The sequence below is a fragment of the Mytilus edulis genome, chromosome 10, assembly GCF_963676685.1.
Source record: "Mytilus edulis chromosome 10, xbMytEdul2.2, whole genome shotgun sequence".
In the NCBI taxonomy this organism is placed as follows: domain Eukaryota; kingdom Metazoa; phylum Mollusca; class Bivalvia; order Mytilida; family Mytilidae; genus Mytilus; species Mytilus edulis.
In genome coordinates, this window is record NC_092353.1 from 18,976,185 (window position 1) to 18,995,895 (window position 19,711).

At 31.6% G+C, this 19,711-nt stretch overlaps 1 protein-coding gene across 6 annotated transcripts; it reads right to left on the bottom strand.

Moving 5' to 3' along the window:
* Positions 1-594: 594 nt before the first annotated feature.
* On the bottom strand, positions 595-19,135 carry LOC139490561 (TLC domain-containing protein 4-like). Of its 6 annotated transcripts, none has more exons than XM_071277403.1 (7): positions 18,619-19,135; positions 16,138-16,327; positions 15,277-15,366; positions 8,823-8,881; positions 3,967-4,061; positions 2,693-2,766; positions 595-1,086 (listed from the first exon to the last, which is right to left on the bottom strand). In XM_071277403.1, exons 2-7 carry the CDS (start codon positions 16,308-16,310, stop codon positions 777-779), a joined length of 801 nt encoding a protein of 266 aa, XP_071133504.1. In that variant the 5' UTR covers positions 16,311-16,327; positions 18,619-19,135; the 3' UTR covers positions 595-776. The 6 variants fall into 6 exon arrangements, with proteins under 6 accessions (XP_071133504.1, XP_071133507.1, XP_071133506.1 ...); XM_071277406.1 differs by having other exon boundaries at positions 18,975-19,131; XM_071277405.1 differs by having other exon boundaries at positions 18,691-19,131.
* Positions 19,136-19,711: the final 576 nt, after the last annotated feature.

A 19,711-nucleotide genomic window follows, 5' to 3' on the forward strand; every position in this document is an offset into this window, starting at 1 on the left:
AATCGAAATATTAAATGAACACCATGATTTCTGAATTTACATTATTTCTTTGGTATACAAATCTTCTTTTCATAAATCCTCTTAAACCAGAGTATAGATTTCAATGAAACTTGAAATTGAGTATTGTCCATTTTTTTCTAATTTAATTTTATGAATTGGAAATCTTGTTAAAATTTTTAAAAACATTTAGAATGAAAATATGTTAATAGGTAATGAAAATGAACTCTTCTAAAAAATAAACCAACATGCTGAACCAGAATTAAGATTTGTCAGTTAACTGGAGTAACACTGCCAACAGGACAACATTTAATCCTCCCCTAGATATAATTTGATGTAAAGGTACTTCCAATTTGTTGCCATATTGATGGGTAGGTGCACATATTCCTTCATATATCAGCCAAATTCAACTTTTTACACTGAACACTAGACTTAAGATCTTTTATCAGACTTGTTTGCTCCACATGTTTCAACTTGGATAGTAAAATAAGAAATCGACCATTTACCCCTTCAAAATAGCAAACAATAGAAATAACTCAGGCAAAACCGATCTATACATGTGAAAATTTGAAGGCAAAAGAAGTTTTAAGACAGCACTTACATAGAAACTTAATTTATTTTGTATAAATAACAAATAAATGATAATCAACCTCATTACTTATAAACAACATACATTGATTGTTCGCCAACATGACTAATAATAACTGATTTAAATCATACAAGCAACCATAAATAAGTGCATCCAATAAAATAACATTAAATACTTTTAAAAATTCACATCAATCATTTTTATGAGCTACTTCATTTTTATTTGCATCCAATTTTAATGTAATAACCTTTTTAACTCCTCTACACATTTTCAAAAACCAAAATATATTAATCGTATCTAAAATAAAACAAGAAAGAACAAGTACAAGTCTTATATGACCGATTCTATTAAAGTCTTCAGTCCCAATCACCGAGTACACTATATACCAAAAGTGAGGCATCACTAATATACGCACTATCAAAAACGAGAGTGTCATTAACACACCATTGACCATATTCTGTAAACTGGTTTTAGGGTATCCAAGTGTATCAATAAACCACCTAAAAAGAGAAAAACACAATTATACTTAACACATGTAACACATGTTGATGTAGTATTATTTTCAGTTCTTAACAAATTTTGTTATTTAACCATTTAAAAATATAGGGCAAATGAACACAATTATAAAAAAAAAGATGAAACATCTGTTTTAATGTAATTTTTGCTCATTTTCTCACATTTGACAAATTGTAAATGGATAAAAAAAAAATGTTTTATGGGATTTTAACTTGATTGAAAGGATACATTATCTTTAATTCCAAACCATCAACTCCTAAATGTCGATGTTAAGACCATCTGAAAGTAGGCTAATTGTCTACTGTGCCTTCTACTGTATTTCATTCCCCAAAAACTAAATTATAATTATCACTGTCTTGAATTTTGGAATATCAAAATAATTTGTGTCAAATATAAACTAGAGGCCCCAAAGGAGTCTGAAAAACTCATCTGGTCAAATGACATCATATTGATAAATTACAAATACCAGAACAACTATATTTACAAAATTTTCATTAAATTTCAAAGATCTTGAATTGCTAATTATTCTTTGGCTGTTTAAAGTTTCTGTCTGTTTATAATACTTTTTAAAATTAAAAAGTATTAAAGGACAATAAATCCAACAGGAGTGGATAATTGGTTTCCATCATTTTCATAATTCTTAAAAGATCTTGTTGCTGATTAGTTTTGCTGTTTTTATGTTTTACTATGCATAATAAGATCAAGATATAAAGCAAGAACCCAGATATTTATTATACAAAGGCAATAATAATAAGTGGTTAATTAAGCATTTCATTAAAATTGGTATTTTAGTAGATTATTTTTCATTCCTGACCATTTATGGAAATTATGTATTTCATCCATTTCTCAAAGTTCTCAAGATGATAAGGCAAAAGTGATGAAATTCCTTATTTTCAAAAGGGCATTTACTCTTGTTTGTGACAACTATACATATCTTTTGTTTGTTTGGATATGACAAAACATTTTTGTAACTTATCCAATGATTTATTTTGCATTATGTTCTTATCCAAAATTTTAATTCTTAAAATAGGATTTTATGATTACAGAATTCTAATGAATGCATCCTCGGTTATCTCCCTTACAATTATGTGTTCCTTAACTTTTTCTCTTCATATTTTTGTGTACCGTTAATCACAGATTGTTGTTTATCTATTTTGGCAATTGTCTTAAAATATTTCTTTCAATAAAAAAACATTGAATATTTCTAAGCACCTTCCTACATACATGGTGACAAAACCAGAGGCTTAAGTATGACTAAAACATAAAAAAGTAATATAAAAGTTTTCCTTCAATATAATTTAAGCTTTGAATGATTCCCTTTGCCATAATGTTGTCTGGCTATTTACCACTAGACATTAAAAAAAAAGTTGTTTTCGTATCTTAGTATTTTTATTAGCTTAACCCTTGTACAATTCATCACTATGATATATACATGTAGGAATGATCTTTAAACAGACATGCTTGTACCACATGTTCAAACTTATCTGTCAAATAAGAAAATAAATCTGTCTACAAAAGACCATTAAAGGGAAATAATTCCAACTCAATAATTTATTGACTTTAAAAGTCAATGGAAAACTATATACATACCTTAAATCTACAAAAGGTGTTGAAATTTCAGCCAACAGTCTGTATATTGCAAAAAATGGTAGAACGCCATAAGACTAAAAGAAATAAAAACTCATGTTAAATCTTGAATATTTCACACAAACTTCTTAATCATAATTAAATATACGCCAAAGTGTCATGCTCAGTGCAATTGACACTTGAAGTTAAAAAACAAATATGTGAGGTTATCAAGTATTTGATTTCTAATTTGTTAAAGGTTTTGTCATAGGTGTTGCCAATTAATCTAGGACTGCAAACAATAATTATTACTGCTTTGATATCTTTAACATATTGCCAGGACAATCTGGTGAAATTTCATTAGAAGCATATTATTCAAATGAATGATATTTGTTTTAAATATTTTGAATAATACAATAAATCACCAAGTTTTCTTTAAACAGTCAAACCATTAAATTGCAACTCTATCTCCAAATTTGCAGATTTGGGCAAATAACTAGACCAATTTTGTACTGTAATTGTACAATCCAAATGGCAGTATACCATGAATCTACCTTAAATAAATTGTGAATAGTACTCATCCTAGCTATGTGTTAAAATTGTTAGTATAAGCTTGCACACTTTCAAAAGTTATCACCAAACATCATCTGACAAAAGTGAAATTATCAAAAAGCATATAAAATGGGCCACAATGCCACCACATAAGCTTTTTTTTTTAAATTTTAGGACAGGACTACAAGCTGTGTATTTTTCTGCATACTAACTAGTAAGTATAATGCCTGTCTACCATTGGAGAAATGGCATTATGTTTTCTGAAACCCCTCTAGCTTTATTCTTGGCTAAAGTTTTGGTTTTAGTTATTTAATCATGTAGTAGTTATTAAAAGAAGATGTGGTAAGATTGCCAATGAGAACTCTTCACAAGAGACCAAATGACAGTTTTTACATCAACTTGAAACTTGGTGTTCATATTAAGGTTTAAAACCAGGTTTCACTGTCACTAAAGTGTGAGTGGTTCCTTGTGTCCTATGGACATACATTCTTGTCTAGTTGTGCAATGACAGCAATTAATTTTATGATAAGGTCATATTTCCTTAATAATTAATTGTTACTGTCTTATTTCTACAACACTATTTTTTTTAAAGATACCTCAGGAGATTACGGTATGTAACAATATCACTGCATAATGTGTGTTTGCAGTTGTTCTGGGAGGAATAATGAGTTATTAAAAGCTTCATGAGAATTTGTTATATTTCCTATGAAATTTTGGAATTCCTAGTGAGTAATTGGTTTACTTACCATTACTGCTAAATAAGCATATATTGTGGCCGAGTGATGAAAGACAAAGAACCAATCCCAAAGTTGCTTGTAATTCTTAAGCATAATATAAAAGTCTGCAAATATAAAACAAAATTATGGTCTTAAATATTTCTTTCAAAGGCAAAACTTTGTTTTAGGACTGCAATAATTGACAGATTATCAACTTATCTGTAATAATATAGGGTATACAGTAACTGTAAAAAACACATTAAATTTGTACTTTATTTGTTAACGTTAACTGTTTATCAGATCTAATCGTGACAGCTGAACAAATTAACTACAGGCTCTTGAACCTGTGTTGCTCATCTTGGTCTATGTGCATATTAAACATAGAACACAGATGGATTCATGACAAAATTGTTTTTTGGTGGTGGTGATGTGTTTGTAGATCTTACTTTACTGAACATTCTTGCTACTTACAATTTTCTCTATCTGTAATGAACTTGGACCTTCAGTTACAGAGGAAAATATTTTATGAAAATTGTTAAAAAATTGACTATAAGGGCAATAATTCCTTGAGGGGTCATTTGATCATTTTGGTCATGTCGACTTATTTGTAGATCTTCATTGCTGTAAATTATTGCTGTTGACAGTTTATCTCTATCTATAATAGTATTCAAGATAATAACCAAAAACGGCAAAATTTCCTTCAAAAATTACTAATTATGGGGCAGCAACCTAACAATAGATTGTCCAATTCATCTGAAAAATTCAGGGCAGATAGATATTGACTTGATAAACAATCTAACCCCTTGAAAGATTTGCTCTAAATGCTTTGGTTTCAGTGTTATAAACCAAAATCTACATTTTCCCCCTATGTTCTATTTATAGCCATGGCGGCAATCTTGGTTGCTTGGTTGGGTCATCGCACACATTTTTAAAACTATATACCCTAATAATGATTGTGGCTAAGTTTGGTTAAAGGAGTAAGTTCAGTAAGGGCCATATTTGGCCCCAATTATAAAGTTCATAGTTACAAGACAATAAATGTTTTAAGTTGTCTTAAAGACATGTTAGAAAGTTAAACAGAACTGTTTTTGTCAAAGTTTAGTTCTAACACGTTGATTTTTACATCCAAAAAAGGTCAAGATAAGTGATTTTGGTTAAATTTGACAAAATCAGCTAGATTTCAACCAAATAAAGGACCAGGAAACATAGAGCGCAGGCGTCGACAAGCTTAAGATTCATATAAGACATGTGAAATGTCTTCACAAACATTATTTTAAAAGATCTTTGTTGTCGACGTATGCGCTCTATGTTTCCTGTCCAATAATCTATAGAAATTTACCCATTTTCATTGATTTTTTCGTGAAAAATCAATATGAGTACAACTTGTGACGTCATAATGAAACGCAGAAACGTAAAATTTTCAACAAAATGGTTTATATCCTAGCTAGTCAATGTATTAGCTATAATTTATCGTAATATTGGTTGATAAATCCGAATTTGAAATTTACGCTAAAAAAGGGGGCCATTTTAGGACCTTATCGAACATACTCCTTTGGCCCAGTAGTTTCAGAGGAGAAGATTTTTGTGAAAGATTATATACAAAAATTTAGAAAAAATTGGTAAAAAATGCCTATAAAGAGCAATAACTCCTTAAGGGGTCAACTGAACATTTTGGTCATGTTGATTTATTTTTAGATCTTTCTTAGCTGCACATTATTGCTGTTTACAGTTTATCTCTATCTATAATAATATTCAAGATAATAACCGAAAACGGCAAAATTTCCTTAAAATTACCAATTCAGGGGCAGCAACCCAATCACCGGTTGTCCGTTTCATCTGAAAATTTCAGGGCATATATATTTAGACTTGAAAATCAATTTTAACCATGTCAGATTTGCTCTAAATGCTTTGGTTTCAGAGTTATAAGCCAAAATATACATTTTACCCCTATGTTCTATTTTTAGCCATGGCGACCATCATGGTTGGTTGGGAGGATCACTGCACACAATTTTTTTGAAACTAAATACCCCAATGATGATTATGGCCAAGTTTGGTTAAATTTGGCCCAGTAATTTTAGAGGACAAGATTTTTGTAAAAGTTTACGGACGTCAGATGCCAAGTGATGAGAAAAGCTCACTTGGCCCTTTAGGCCAGGTGAGCTAAAAATGTTCCTTTTCCCTTGTTTTGTTTTCTAGTCACCAAAATAATCACAACATGTTCTTAGTATTATTACTGCACACAGGAACATATATAATGACAGGATTTGACACTATCTTTTTGTAGCCTAAATCAATGTAGGGTCATAATAAATAAAGATACGTTACAGAAATGGACATGTGGGACAAAAACGTACTTGCTATGATCCTAAAAAATTCTGAAAATCAATTAAATGTCATTCAAACTCAGTTTTATAGTGTAGCCAGTGTATCATACTTGAAATCTGTCACTTCAAATTTGCTATAATCGCATCCGTTTCAACACAGAAGGGTACAGAATGCAAACAGGGTAATAAACTAGAGGCTCTAAAGAGCCTGTGTCGCTCACCTTGGTCTATGTGCATATTAAACAAAGGACACAAATGGATTCATGACAAAATTGTATTTTGGTGATGGTGATGTGTTTGAAGTTCTTTCTTTACTGAACGATTTTGCTTCTTACAATTATATCTATAATGAACTTTGCCCATTAGTAACAGAGAACTATATTTGGTAAAAATTTACATAAATTTACCAAATTAATGAAAATTGTTAAAAATTGACTATAAAGGGCAATAACTCCTTAAGGGGTCAACTGACCATTTTGGTCATTTGACTTATTTGTAGATCTTACTTTGCTGAACATTATTGCTGTTTACAATTTATCTCTATCTATAATAATATTCAAGATAATAACCAAAAACAGCAAAATTTCCTCAAAATTACCAACTCAGGGGCAGCAACCCAACAACCGATTGACCGATTCATCTGAAAATTTCAGGGCAGATAGATCTTGACCTGATAAACATTTTTATTCCATGTCAGATTTCCTCAAAATGCTTTGGTTTTTGAGTTATAAGCCAAAAACTGCATTTTACCCCTATGTTCTATTTTTAGCGGTGGCGGCCATCTTGGTTGGTTGACCAGGTCATGCCACACATTTTTTAAACTAGAAACCCCAAAGATGATTGTGGCCAAGTTTGGATTAATTTGGCCCAGTAGTTTCAGAGGAGAAGATTTTTGTAAAAGATTACTTTAATTTACGAAAAATGGTTAAAAATTGACTATAAAGGGCAATAACTCCTAAACAGGTCAACTGACCATTTTGGTCATGTTGACTTATTTGTAGATCTTACTTTGCTGAACATTATTGCTGTTTACAGTTTATCTCTATCTATAATAATATTCAAGATAATAACCAAAAACAGCAAAATTTCCTCAAAATTACCAATTCAGGGGCAGCAACCCAACAACCGATTGACCGATTCATCTGAAAATTTCAGGGCAGATAGATCTTGACCTGATAAACATTTTTATCCCATGTCAGATTTCCTCAAAATGCTTTGGTTTTTGAGTTATAAGCCAAAAACTGCATTTTACCCCTTTGTTCTATTTTTAGCCGTGGCGGCCATCTTGGTTGGTTGACCAGGTCATGCCACACATTTTTTAAACTAGATACCCCAAAGATGATTGTGGCCAAGTTTGGATTAATTTGGCCCAGTAGTTTCAGAGGAGAAGATTTTTGTAAAAGATTACTTTAATTAACGAAAAATGGTTAAAAATTGACTATAAAGGGCAATAACTCCTAAACGGGTCAACTGACCATTTTGGTCATGTTGACTTATTTGTAGATCTTACTTTGCTGAACATTATTGCTGTTTACAGTTTACCTCTATCTATAATAATATTCAAGATAATAACCAAAAACAGCAAAATTTCCTCAAAATTACCAATTCAGGGGCAGCAACCCAACAACCGATTGACCGATTCATCTGAAAATTTCAGGGCAGATAGATCTTGACCTGATAAACATTTTTACCCCTGTCAGATTTGCTCTAAATGCTTTGGTTTTTGAGTTATAAGCCAAAAACTGCATTTTACCCCTATGTTCTATTTTTAGCCGTGGCGGCCATCTTGGTTGGTTGACCGGGTCACGCCACACATTTTTTAAACTAGATACCCCAATGATGATTGTGGCCAAGTTTGGTTTGATTTGGCCCAGTAGTTTCAGAGGAGAAGATTTTTGTAAAAGTTAACGACGACGGACGCCGGACGCAAAGTGATGGGAATAGCTCACTTGGCCCTTCGGGCCAGGTGAGCTAAAAAAGCACTGATTGCATTCACAAATTCACAAACCATTAATAAAACACTTCACAACAAAAAAATCACACTTATTTTGGTAATTTTATATGAAAAAATATATCTAAATGATAGTGAAATTAATGAAAGTAGAAATTATGACATCTTGATTAACCCGGTACATTCTTATGACATTGATAAGTATCAGTTCCCCTGTTCTCTTTGGACTTTTGACAGTTTTGTACAAAGTTTGTGACCTTAGTTTTAGTTCTGAACACTTTCATGCAAAAGAACTTTACTTACCTGTATATTCATTTCAATTAACTGTTTTAAACATGTTTTAAAGACAAAAATTGATTATACAGTTATAATAAAAAAAAAAAAACTAATAGGCAATGTTAGAATTGATAATGCTTAATAAATTTAAGTATATGATATAGATTTATACTAAATGGTTATTTTGAATTATATCAACTCAACTACAAAACACTCAAAGTTTACAAAGTATTGCAAACGTTTACCAAAAGATGAGCTAAATATATCCATTTTTTCTGCTGAACTTCACAGGTTACAGTCACCTCATATAATGAAATTCAGTGCTTTAAACTTACCAAATATCATATATCCAACACAAATACCACAGATAATTCTTGATATAGGGCTATTACACCTGAAATAGAAATTGTGGTACATATGTAAGACTTTTACTCATTTATTGTGGTACATATGTAAGACTTTTTTACTGATTTATTGTGGTACATATGTAAGACTTTTACTGATTTATTGTGGTACATATGTAAGACTTTTACTGATTTGTGGTACATATGTCAGACTTTTAATGATTTGTGGTACATATGTCAGACTTTTACTGATTTGTGGTACATATGTCAGACTTTTACTCATTTTGGAACATACAAATACAAAATAAAAAATAAATTTTGTTCTGTTTTGTTGAGTTCTTATATGTACTCAATTTTCAAACTGTTACAGACCTTGATTTGCATGGAGTTTTTTCAACCTGAAAAATGGGCAACTGATATTTAAGTCACCAAAACGGAGTTTTGGAGATCTTATGTTTTTGTCCCATTTCTTATTATTATTATTCTTTTTGTGACCCCTTAAACTGTCGCACCATTTTCTTTGAAGCAGTAGAGGATGGAAACTTTATATTTATTATGGGTATAGGTCTGCATCATGGGGGTTGCAGAACCCAATGTCCATGATACAAGGGTGTCATCTTGGCATAATTAGGGGGGCTCAAAGATGGGTGGGGTCAATTTTTTTTTTACATTTCTTAAATTTCCTACTGTATGTAGAGTAGATGGAATAATGATTACTTCTATGAATAATAAGAGACACATGTCTGCTTCAACATGGAACTTTTTTTATTTCAGTAGGGGGTCTCCTTGGCATAATTTTAGGGGGTGAATTTTCATGGAACATTCCAGAACATCAATGTTAAATTTATTCTGAAGACATTTAATGTTATATGATGGTATATATTTATGGAGAGAACAAATTGCAGCAGCAGTTTGACTTTGGAATTTTCAAAATGGCCGCCGTTTCCATGGAAACATAAAAAATATGAAAAACTTCAAAATGCTTCAAATTTTATGAAACTTATTACAAATGTTGCGTAGCTGACCTACCAAGTTAGACTATTTACCGGATTTGTTATAACATAATCAACACGACGGGTGCCACATGTGGAGCAGGATCTGCTTATCCTTCCGGAGCACCTGAGATCACCCCTAGTTTTTTGGTGGGGTTCGTGTTGTTTATTCTTTATGCCCGCGTCACACTGTCCCGATTTTTATATACGATGGACACCCGAATGCGAAAATTGTAAGTTCGTACGAAGTTGGTCTCGATCTTGTTAAAATACCAAAAAGTGACCGAGGCAAGTACATTGAATAACGAAGTCTATACGATGGTGCCGAAATTATATACGATAGCAAAAGATGGACATACGAAGGTTAACCGAAGACCAGTATTTAAGCTTCATATCTCAGCCGAAGCCTACACGATGGATCACGAAGGCTACACGATGGATTACGAAGGCTACACGATGTATTACGATGATGGCGCGATGACCATACGATGTCTAAAAGACGTCGTGTACAGCTTACGATGCAAGGTCACAGTGGCAGTTGTAATACAAGGCAATATCACCCGTGTGGACACTCTAAAACCAATATGCTTCAAAAGATTTTAACTACATTTGGTATATTGTTCCTCCTTGTAATGATCTGAATTTTTTTACGTTCAAGGCCAAAGGTCAAGGTCATGCAGATGGACTTGTTTTTTCTCCTTGAAATAGCATAATACACAGGAAATTGATTGCTCATTTTTTACCTGCTGGTTCTAAAGACAATATTAAAGGTATTTCCAGTTACTGAATGTTTTGGTTGATTTCTAAAAAAATAGTTTATGTATCAAATATGCATATTCAATTTACCATTTTCTGCATGTGTCATATACAAATATAGTGTCCATATTTGTCCCCAATATGTTACATACGAGGGGATGCAACGCTCAGCATTGCATTGCTTGAACTGTAAAATGTGTGCACTAGTCTGAATAATCACCTATAATTATGCCCATGTTTACTGATCTATCTTAAAGGTAAGGTAATGGGTTCGTTGATCCCTTTTATTCAAAAAGAGCTCTTTCCAGGAGAATATCATAATAATATAGACAAAAGAAAGGATAAGGGGAAAGCAACAAATGCGGCAAAATATGACATATAGAAAACAAAATGGTTATGGAGTAAACATTCGTGTGACAACAACTCAGACGATACATAAAAAATCAGAATAATGAAGAAAAAGTTGGTTTCCCTATATACGTGTACCTGCAGTGTTGGTGTACGAGGCGCGTTTATGATTTCATTATGTTACTTGATATGAAAAATTGACAAAAAAAATATTTTACTTGTAAAAGTAAATCCTGAGCCTGTAATAGCTACTCTTCTTGTTCCATTTGAATTAATAGAAACAACGCTGTCGCCTTTCTTGTTCTCATAGAATCATATGATATGAGCTCCATGTTTTGTGAACGTCTTTCTTAATTGTCGTATTAGACTGACCAGTGCATATCGCGCATGGCACTTTAAATGTATTTTAGCGCAAAAATTAACTTACATTTAGCTGGATTTATTGCCGTCGTAGTTCCATCTTGTCGCCTTCGTACTTTTATTCGATGGCAACACGACGGGATTACGAGGTCTTCACGAAGTCGTGTTGCCATCGTAAGACCTTTGGGTAGCTTCGTGATTCATTCGTGTAGACATCGTAATGTCAAAACTGCCCGATGGAAACGATGGGAACACGAATGCAATACGATGTTCAAAGATGCATTTCCGGTGACATTACGATGATGAGGATGGTGATACGAACTCAATACGAACCCTCAACATCGGACGCACCTTCGGGGATTTTTTAACATGTTAAAAAATTTAGAACCCTTTCCGAAGTTGTCCCCGAAGGCTAGAAAAAGTGGCCGATGGTTCTACGATGGTTAAAGATGGCACTACGAATAGCCCGATCTGAATACGATCAGTCCCGATTTTGAAAATTTCCATAATCGTGTTGCCATCGGCGTAAAAATCGGGACAGTGTGACGCGGGCATTAGTTTTCTATGTTGTGTCGTGTGTGCTGTTGTTTGTTTGTCCTTTTCATTTTTAGCCATGGCATTGTCAGTTTGTTTTAGATTTATGAGTTTGAACTTTGACTGTCCCTTTGGTATCTTTCGTCCCTCTTTTATGAAGACCTGACTTTTGAATTTGGAATTTCCAAAATGGCTGCTGTTACCATGGAGACAGCAAAGATATGAAAAACTTCAAAATGCTTAAAAATTAATGAAACTTAAAACAAATGTTGCCTAACATATGAAGACATGACTTTTCACATTGGAATTTCCAAAATGGCAGCCGTAACCATGGAAACTGCAAAAAAATGAGAAAAATGCAAAATGCTTTTTTAAAATAGAATGAAATCAAGGATAACGCAGAACCATGATTTGGGGTCCGTTTTGGTGACTTTTATGTTAGCATCCTAACACAGGATTACTTGTTTGATATGCATTTATGTAAGGTCAATTTCTATCGGACACAGCTCAGTTCTTAATTTCAATGAGTTTGAATGAATGTGATGTATTAATCAGTTGTTAAAAGATTTCACATCTCTTTAAATCTTACACAGGTACTTGGCAAATGGCAATGAAACTCATTACTTGGGTTTTTATATTACAAAATTACAATGTCTTACCAAGTCCATCTTTTCACAAAAATCTAACAATCTTAATTCATTTTAACCAAACCAGCAAATCTATGCACAAACAGATTGACAAACAGACAGACTGACAAAAAGATGTAGAAGGTCATTGCATTCAGGGTCTTAACTACCTATGAGGCAGGGGAGGCAGTTCAGGGGAGGCAACTGCCTCCCCTGAATTTTCTACACCAAAATTTTTTTTTTTGAAGTAATAAAATGAAATATTGACAATATGTACACGAAGAACTTGAATTTATATTATAAACAACACAAGTTTACAGTTTTAACAGTGTTATCATGATAGGTGATATATCTGTCATTTTCTGGATTTTTGATCTTACCAGTTTGATTTCTAACAAAAATATCTTTAAATACAGATAATAATTGTTTGCCTAAAAATTGCTTCCAGGATCCAACAATACTGATGTTTCTTAAAGTAAGGAAACTGAACTTTTTTAGCCATTTTACTGAGAGAAAAAAATCGGAGATGTAGGATAAGCAACAAAATTAAAGTCTCCAAGGAACCTAAATCACTCTTCATATGCAATTTTTATCAACATAACAAATAAGAATCACTAAAAAAATATTTTATAGAAATTGAGATTTTTTAGTTCTTTACATTAAAAAAATGTTTGTATTGATTCAGATTAAAAAAATATTAGAGAATCAACTGCATTCTACCATAATTAATGTTCTATTTTTAGCAACTATGGCCATATTGATTGCAGATTGACTAAAAGATAGTTTATTTATAAACTAAAATCTAGACACTTTAAAGACCAACATCAAATTTACAATGTCAATTTTTACTTAAATTGATTCAGTATTGTTAAAGGAGGAGATATTGAAAATGTTTAGAAACAGCAGATATAGAATGACAATTTATAGCAAAAGTTTCAACCAGTTGAGCTGATAAGTACACAAATATTTAAGCCAACCAATAGGTATTTCATAATAGATAGCAAAGATACTGAATGACAAGAACTAAAAGACAGCTAAATAATAACTATCATCAGGTATATTCACGATAAAAAGTTTGCATGCATCAAAACCAAATAAAAGCTTAGCAAAACAGATGAAGCAGTTTAAGGTCAACTATATATCAGAAGATAATGTTTTGATCATGAAAATGATATTGTGACTTCTTATATTCTATAAGTATATAATTAAGCATTTGATATACCTGTGTATCCAAATTGAATGTATATATTAAGACAATGCAAATCTTAACATGGCAAAAGAAAAGATTTCAATAATTTAAGAGTTGGGTCTATCAGCAGTTTGATCTTGTTGTATGGTAAAGCATGATAAATACAGAATATCCAATTATATTTTCATTTTTCAGTAAAATTGTTTGTTTTTTATTTACACAAACTGTCCACTTTTTTCTTAGTGCATGTTTGATGCATATGTTACTTACCATATATTTGGAAACGGTAACAATCAGCCTGTGGGGATAGAGGTATATAATATTTGACATGCCATAAGGAAGTGCATAGGAGGTTTATACTGTGAAATACGATTTACTAGACTTTTGCTTAACATCATGAGTCAAATATGTGTCTACAGCAAACCAACATTTTATCCTAACATTAAACTACACCCAGTAGACTTTATAATACACTCTGAGTTTGATATTTCAAACATGTCAGCTTGGGATAGCAGCTTATCCATTATTTTACACATTATTATGAATCAACCAGTCATTCCTAAAGTTATTACATCTTTCTACATGTAACTATAAAATGATTTCTGCTCATTGGAAAAATAGCAAAAAACAATTATAAAATGTCTGTTTTGGTCCAAAAAGGGTTCAAACCCCATCCTCTTACACTTGTGACTAGATATCAAGCAACCTACCACCATATTGGAAAATGAAGTGACAAATAAAATTTCCTTTAAAATTCAAACAGACTAGCCATGCTGAACCCTTGTGTTTAAATATAGAAAAAATAAATCAACTACTGTGGTTTCATTAATATTCGTTGGATACCAATTTTCATGGATTTCATGGGTATAGCATGTCTACATGTACAAGGGAACCACAAATTTAAATGCTCAACGAATTACAAATTCTCTAGAGAAATGTATGCAGACCATGCCAAAACCATGAAATTAAATATCCAAGAATATGCAAGTTTTTATCAAACCACGAAATTGATATCCTTGAAAATAAATGAATCCACAGTATCAACTTTCATGTAAGCTTATTCAAATTCTACTGAAATACTATTCAATCATAGAAAACATCAAACTTTTCAATTTTTTTTCTTAATAAATATTTCCTATTTACAAATGATTTAAATGCAGATCTCTTGACCTTGACTTGTTAGAATCAAGATTGACTAGATTTCCCATAGCAAGCCAAGAAAAGCAAACTCTGTCACAACACTCAAATTCTGTATTGAATCATTATAAGTACTAATATGCACAAATTTCACCATATCATCAATAAATTTTAATCAGTCTGAGTTTATATCCAGTCATAATTACTTCAAGTACAACCATCCCGCCAAAATAAACAGTCATCAGAAACCAATAAACATCTTATGTTACGTTTCCTATGGCATGCCTCAAAATCAATGAAAAAAATTTAAACATGGGTTGAAATCAGTATACTAAAAATCAATAAATGCTCTATGTAATCATCCTAATGCCTCAAACATTGTCAAAATCAATAAACAAATATATTATATATGCACATAAGTGGATATTCAAATTTGTGCTTTAAAAACATGATAAGTGCAAATGTATACCCACAAAATGAAACTTTTATCACAACACTCTTACCATATTGGATCTGTCCATAACTGTTTGTCTGTTGTTAATGCATACACTGACAGGAAACTCATAATAAATGCATGTAGCATGGAGAACACACTGCACAAGAAAAATACACAATTAGACTTTATCTTGAATTAAAATATTATACACAAATTAATAAATTGTTGACACAAAGATATGTCTTGCCTGTCTGCAGAAAATTCAGAAAAAGACAATTGGATGGACATCAGTACTGGATATCCATTTGAAGTCACTAGATCATGACCCTTAAGGGGGCATTGACTCAAAACAGTCATCACAATGATATGTACAGTGACTATTGATAATATTTATACACTTTAATAGAAATATATCAGTGTCTATCATGACAAATTCCTTTCAAACTGACTTAAGCCTTAAGGACACTGAACATTGTTTATCAATGCAAGAAACAACAACTTATTGTAATCTGGAATAATATTGAATTCTGAAAAATTGACCAGAAATCATGGGAGGGTTAGCACAACCACAAACATATTTAACCTATGCTTGTCACATTCTATATGAGCCTGTCCCAAGTCAGGAGCCTGCAATTCAGTGGTTGTCGTTTGTTGCTGTATATTATTTTTGCTAAATCTTTTAATGTCTTGTACATCATGTGCATTATTTTTCTTGTTTAAAATGTTTAACATTTGTAATTTAGAGGCTTTTCATAGCTTGCTATTAATATGAAATTTGTTGATGGTTGAAGGTGTATGGTGATTTACAGTTGGTTACATTCTACATGTTCTTTTATGTCCTTTTGTCTCCTGTGGAGATTCATCTCATTCTGCATTTTTTTTTTACTTTCTTGTGGTGTTGTGTTGCTGTCTAATTTAATATACTTACTATGTGTGCCAAGTTATCTTTTTTTCTTCTGGCAGATGAACATAATTTGGGGAAATCCTTTTTGAAAATTCATCAATCTTGGTGTTAAATAAAAAAAATATAGCAAAGGATGCAACAGCATATCTGAAGTAATACCAGTCAAATGTCAGTTCTTCTAGTCTTTCCATTGTCATCAAATAGGAATTTTAATCTGAAACAAAATTTTAATCTAACATATTACAAATACACTGCAATTTAGTTTTTGTTAAAGATATGAATGTGTGTGGTGTAAAGATACCCCAAACATCTCTAGACAATGCTGCAGATACCTTTTACTAATAGGAACCAACCAAGTGCTGTCAAAGAAAAGTACATTTGTATAGGTATCAGGTCTGTTTGCACCCAATATACTTTTGTACCCTACATGTTCGCACCTCACATGTTCGCCCCGAAGTCTGTTCGCACCCTACACGTTTGCGCCCAATTCGAATTAGAATTTCAGTTGAATTATCAAACATTTTTTTTATGTATATACCAAATAATTTTATTTTCTTGAATACAATTTGAGGAATTATCATATATTCTTTTTTTTATTAATTTGATGATTAATTATTAAATGTTAATTATACTACTAACAATGACTAATTGGTAGTTATACACAGCCTAATTTGGTGGTTTTTTTTAGTGTTTAAAAATCGTGATTGTTGTTTTAAATCTTTTAACTTGCTTTGATGTGAATAACTGCATGGGTAACCTACATTCACGCAGATTTTAAAATGACACGCATTACATTTGCGCGAAGAAATGGTATTACGTTTGCGCGAATTTACCTGCAGTTTAGCTGAGTTTTTTTTACCTGTAATTTGTTTTTCGATTATTGTTTTGAACATAAATTGGCGATCATGCCACATCTTCTTGATAAATATATATTAATACAAGTCTTAATTAATTTATATAAACATTAAAAAGTAATATGTAATATTTTTATGTAAAATAAACGTTTTGAATAAAATACAGCGACTATCATGGAAAAGGACATTCAAAGTATATAGTCATAAATAGAACGCAATAAACATGCAGATGATATCTATACAGCAATCATCTATTATAGATCTATCAGTCCTAATGCCTGGTACTTGTAAACTTGCGATATGAGATAAGCATTGACTGGAAATTTCACCATTTTGAAATTTCAAAAATTGTCAAACGGTAAACTGAATTTTCTTTTTGTCTTAGCATTTTACAAGGGCTTGGTTATCACTGTCGCGAATTTTAATGTAAATAGTTGCCTTAACTTGTATAATAATCTCAACGAAAGTGTAGATGGCTGGATAAGTTGAATTAAACTTTTATTGTAATGGCTATGAAAAGACTCTGGCTACTAAATAGTTGTCAAATTTGTTAATTAATTAATTCTTTTTTTATTTTGTTAAGTTAATTTTTTCAAATATCAGTTTATTTAAACAATCTTAAGTATTATTTTTTATAAAAAGTAATGGATTTATTTTTCATATAACTTTGTATAAATCCGCGCAAATGTAGTAACTTTTCAACAGGTAAAATTCGCACAATCGTAATGTGTTTTTTTGCGCAAACATAATGTGTTTTTCCGTGCAAACGTGGATATTTTCTGCGCAAACATAACGCGCCAAACTGCATATATTTAGCTTGATATGACTAAAAACTTTGAAGATTTTAAATAAAAAACATGAAAAATAATTGTTTTTAACAGCTTGTCTCCTTTGATCTCATGTGTGTTTGGACATGTATGACAATATGATGACTACATACTTATATCAATACACTTTCCAAAACTTGTTTATAAATCATTGCAAATTATTACAAACACATGAAACACAAAACCAATAAAATTTTGACTTGATCATTATTACTTTTTTTACAAATAAAAAAAGATATGAAGATACAATATACGATTTGTTTTTCATAGCATATGATAGTTTAAATTAAATTTGGGCGCGAACATGTAAGGTGCAAACAGAGTTTGGGTGCGAACGTGTAGGGTGCAAATGTGAAAGGAGGCAAATGTGATTGGGCGTGAACGGACCCAGTTTCATTTGTATATAAGAGAATTTGAGAGAATGTAGAGAAAAGAGATATGTTAGATTTGTTGTTTTAACTTTCATATTTTATCCTTGTTTTCAAAATTCCAATAGGGAACTTACTTTTTATAATTGTATAAATAAATAAAGAGTCTTTTATCATTGTTTATATAATGAAAGTATGTAGGTACATGTACATCTACAGCAGAATGCTGTATTTGTGCAACAACGCTGTTATTTCATATAATACCTGCCAAGTGTAACTGGTTCAATATTGTGTATGATTTTAAGCTTATATTTATAACCTAGAAGCATTACCTCTGGATCACTAGACAGAATATCACAGACGTATGATGAACCTATAATAATCAGTATATGGAAATATCAAATACGCAAGAACTAGCTCCTACAAGTGCACCAAACTTCAATATTTCATTAATACCTGCATGAATATGTGTGTTATCCTATTTATTTATACATGTAGCCAATATAGGTGTCAAAAGGTGTCAATCACCTGTTTAAAGTCTAGACTTTAACCTCAAGTTTGTGATGTCAATGGTTTCTTCAAATATTCACCAGCTTTTTGTCAGTTTAATATTTTTAGAATATTCACATTTCTTTCACAAGTTCTTTCCCGACTACATCACGTGTACATAGGCTAGTCATAGACGATAGCATCCAGGAAAATTGTTTCAAAACTAAACAGACAAAAGCTGCCAGTAGGCAGTTCAAATGATTATAAAAAATAATATTTGATTGTCGAAATATACACCAATCTGTTTTTATATATATTTGAACCTTTGTACTTTGACCATAAACGGAGATAGCAACATAAGTTACGCTTATTAAGTCAACGTCAACATTGAACCGGTCAACAACCCAAAATCTTCATAAAAACTTTCGTGGGAAGGAAACGTGTGAGTTCTTCATTTGTCGTCCTTCTTCTATAAATCCCTCCGTTGATGGAGCACATGTAAATCAATATCTATAATCCATTTATTAAGATCGGATCTATTAAGCATGTTAAGACTTTTATAACACGTTAAAAGGGATTGACAAATCCTTTACAAATCGAATAAATGCATAATTAAAGTTTTAAAAGGAATTTAATAATGTATTCAAATCATTAAGAAAATACACGAAGGTGTGGATCACGGGGGGGTCTCAACATGGGATTTTGGGTACAGGTGTGCAGCTGGGATTTTAAAAACACCCCCCATTCATATATTGAATAATTGTGAAATCCCTACCTATACATATATTTCACAGCGAAATCATAACCCATTCGTATATTTATCAGCTCAAATAGTACCTATATGCATATACAATTTTATTATACATCAAAAACACTTTTCAATTATACAATACACTTTAATTTATATGAAACATTGAACTTTTCAAACAATAACAAGTAAAAACACTGTTTTTAAGGTGCAATAGCACAAACAATATGACTTCACAGCTGGTTATAATTATGAGCCAAAAACATGCAGTTTTGAGGCAATAAACCTGTATTTAATGCATTTTTTTTGCTC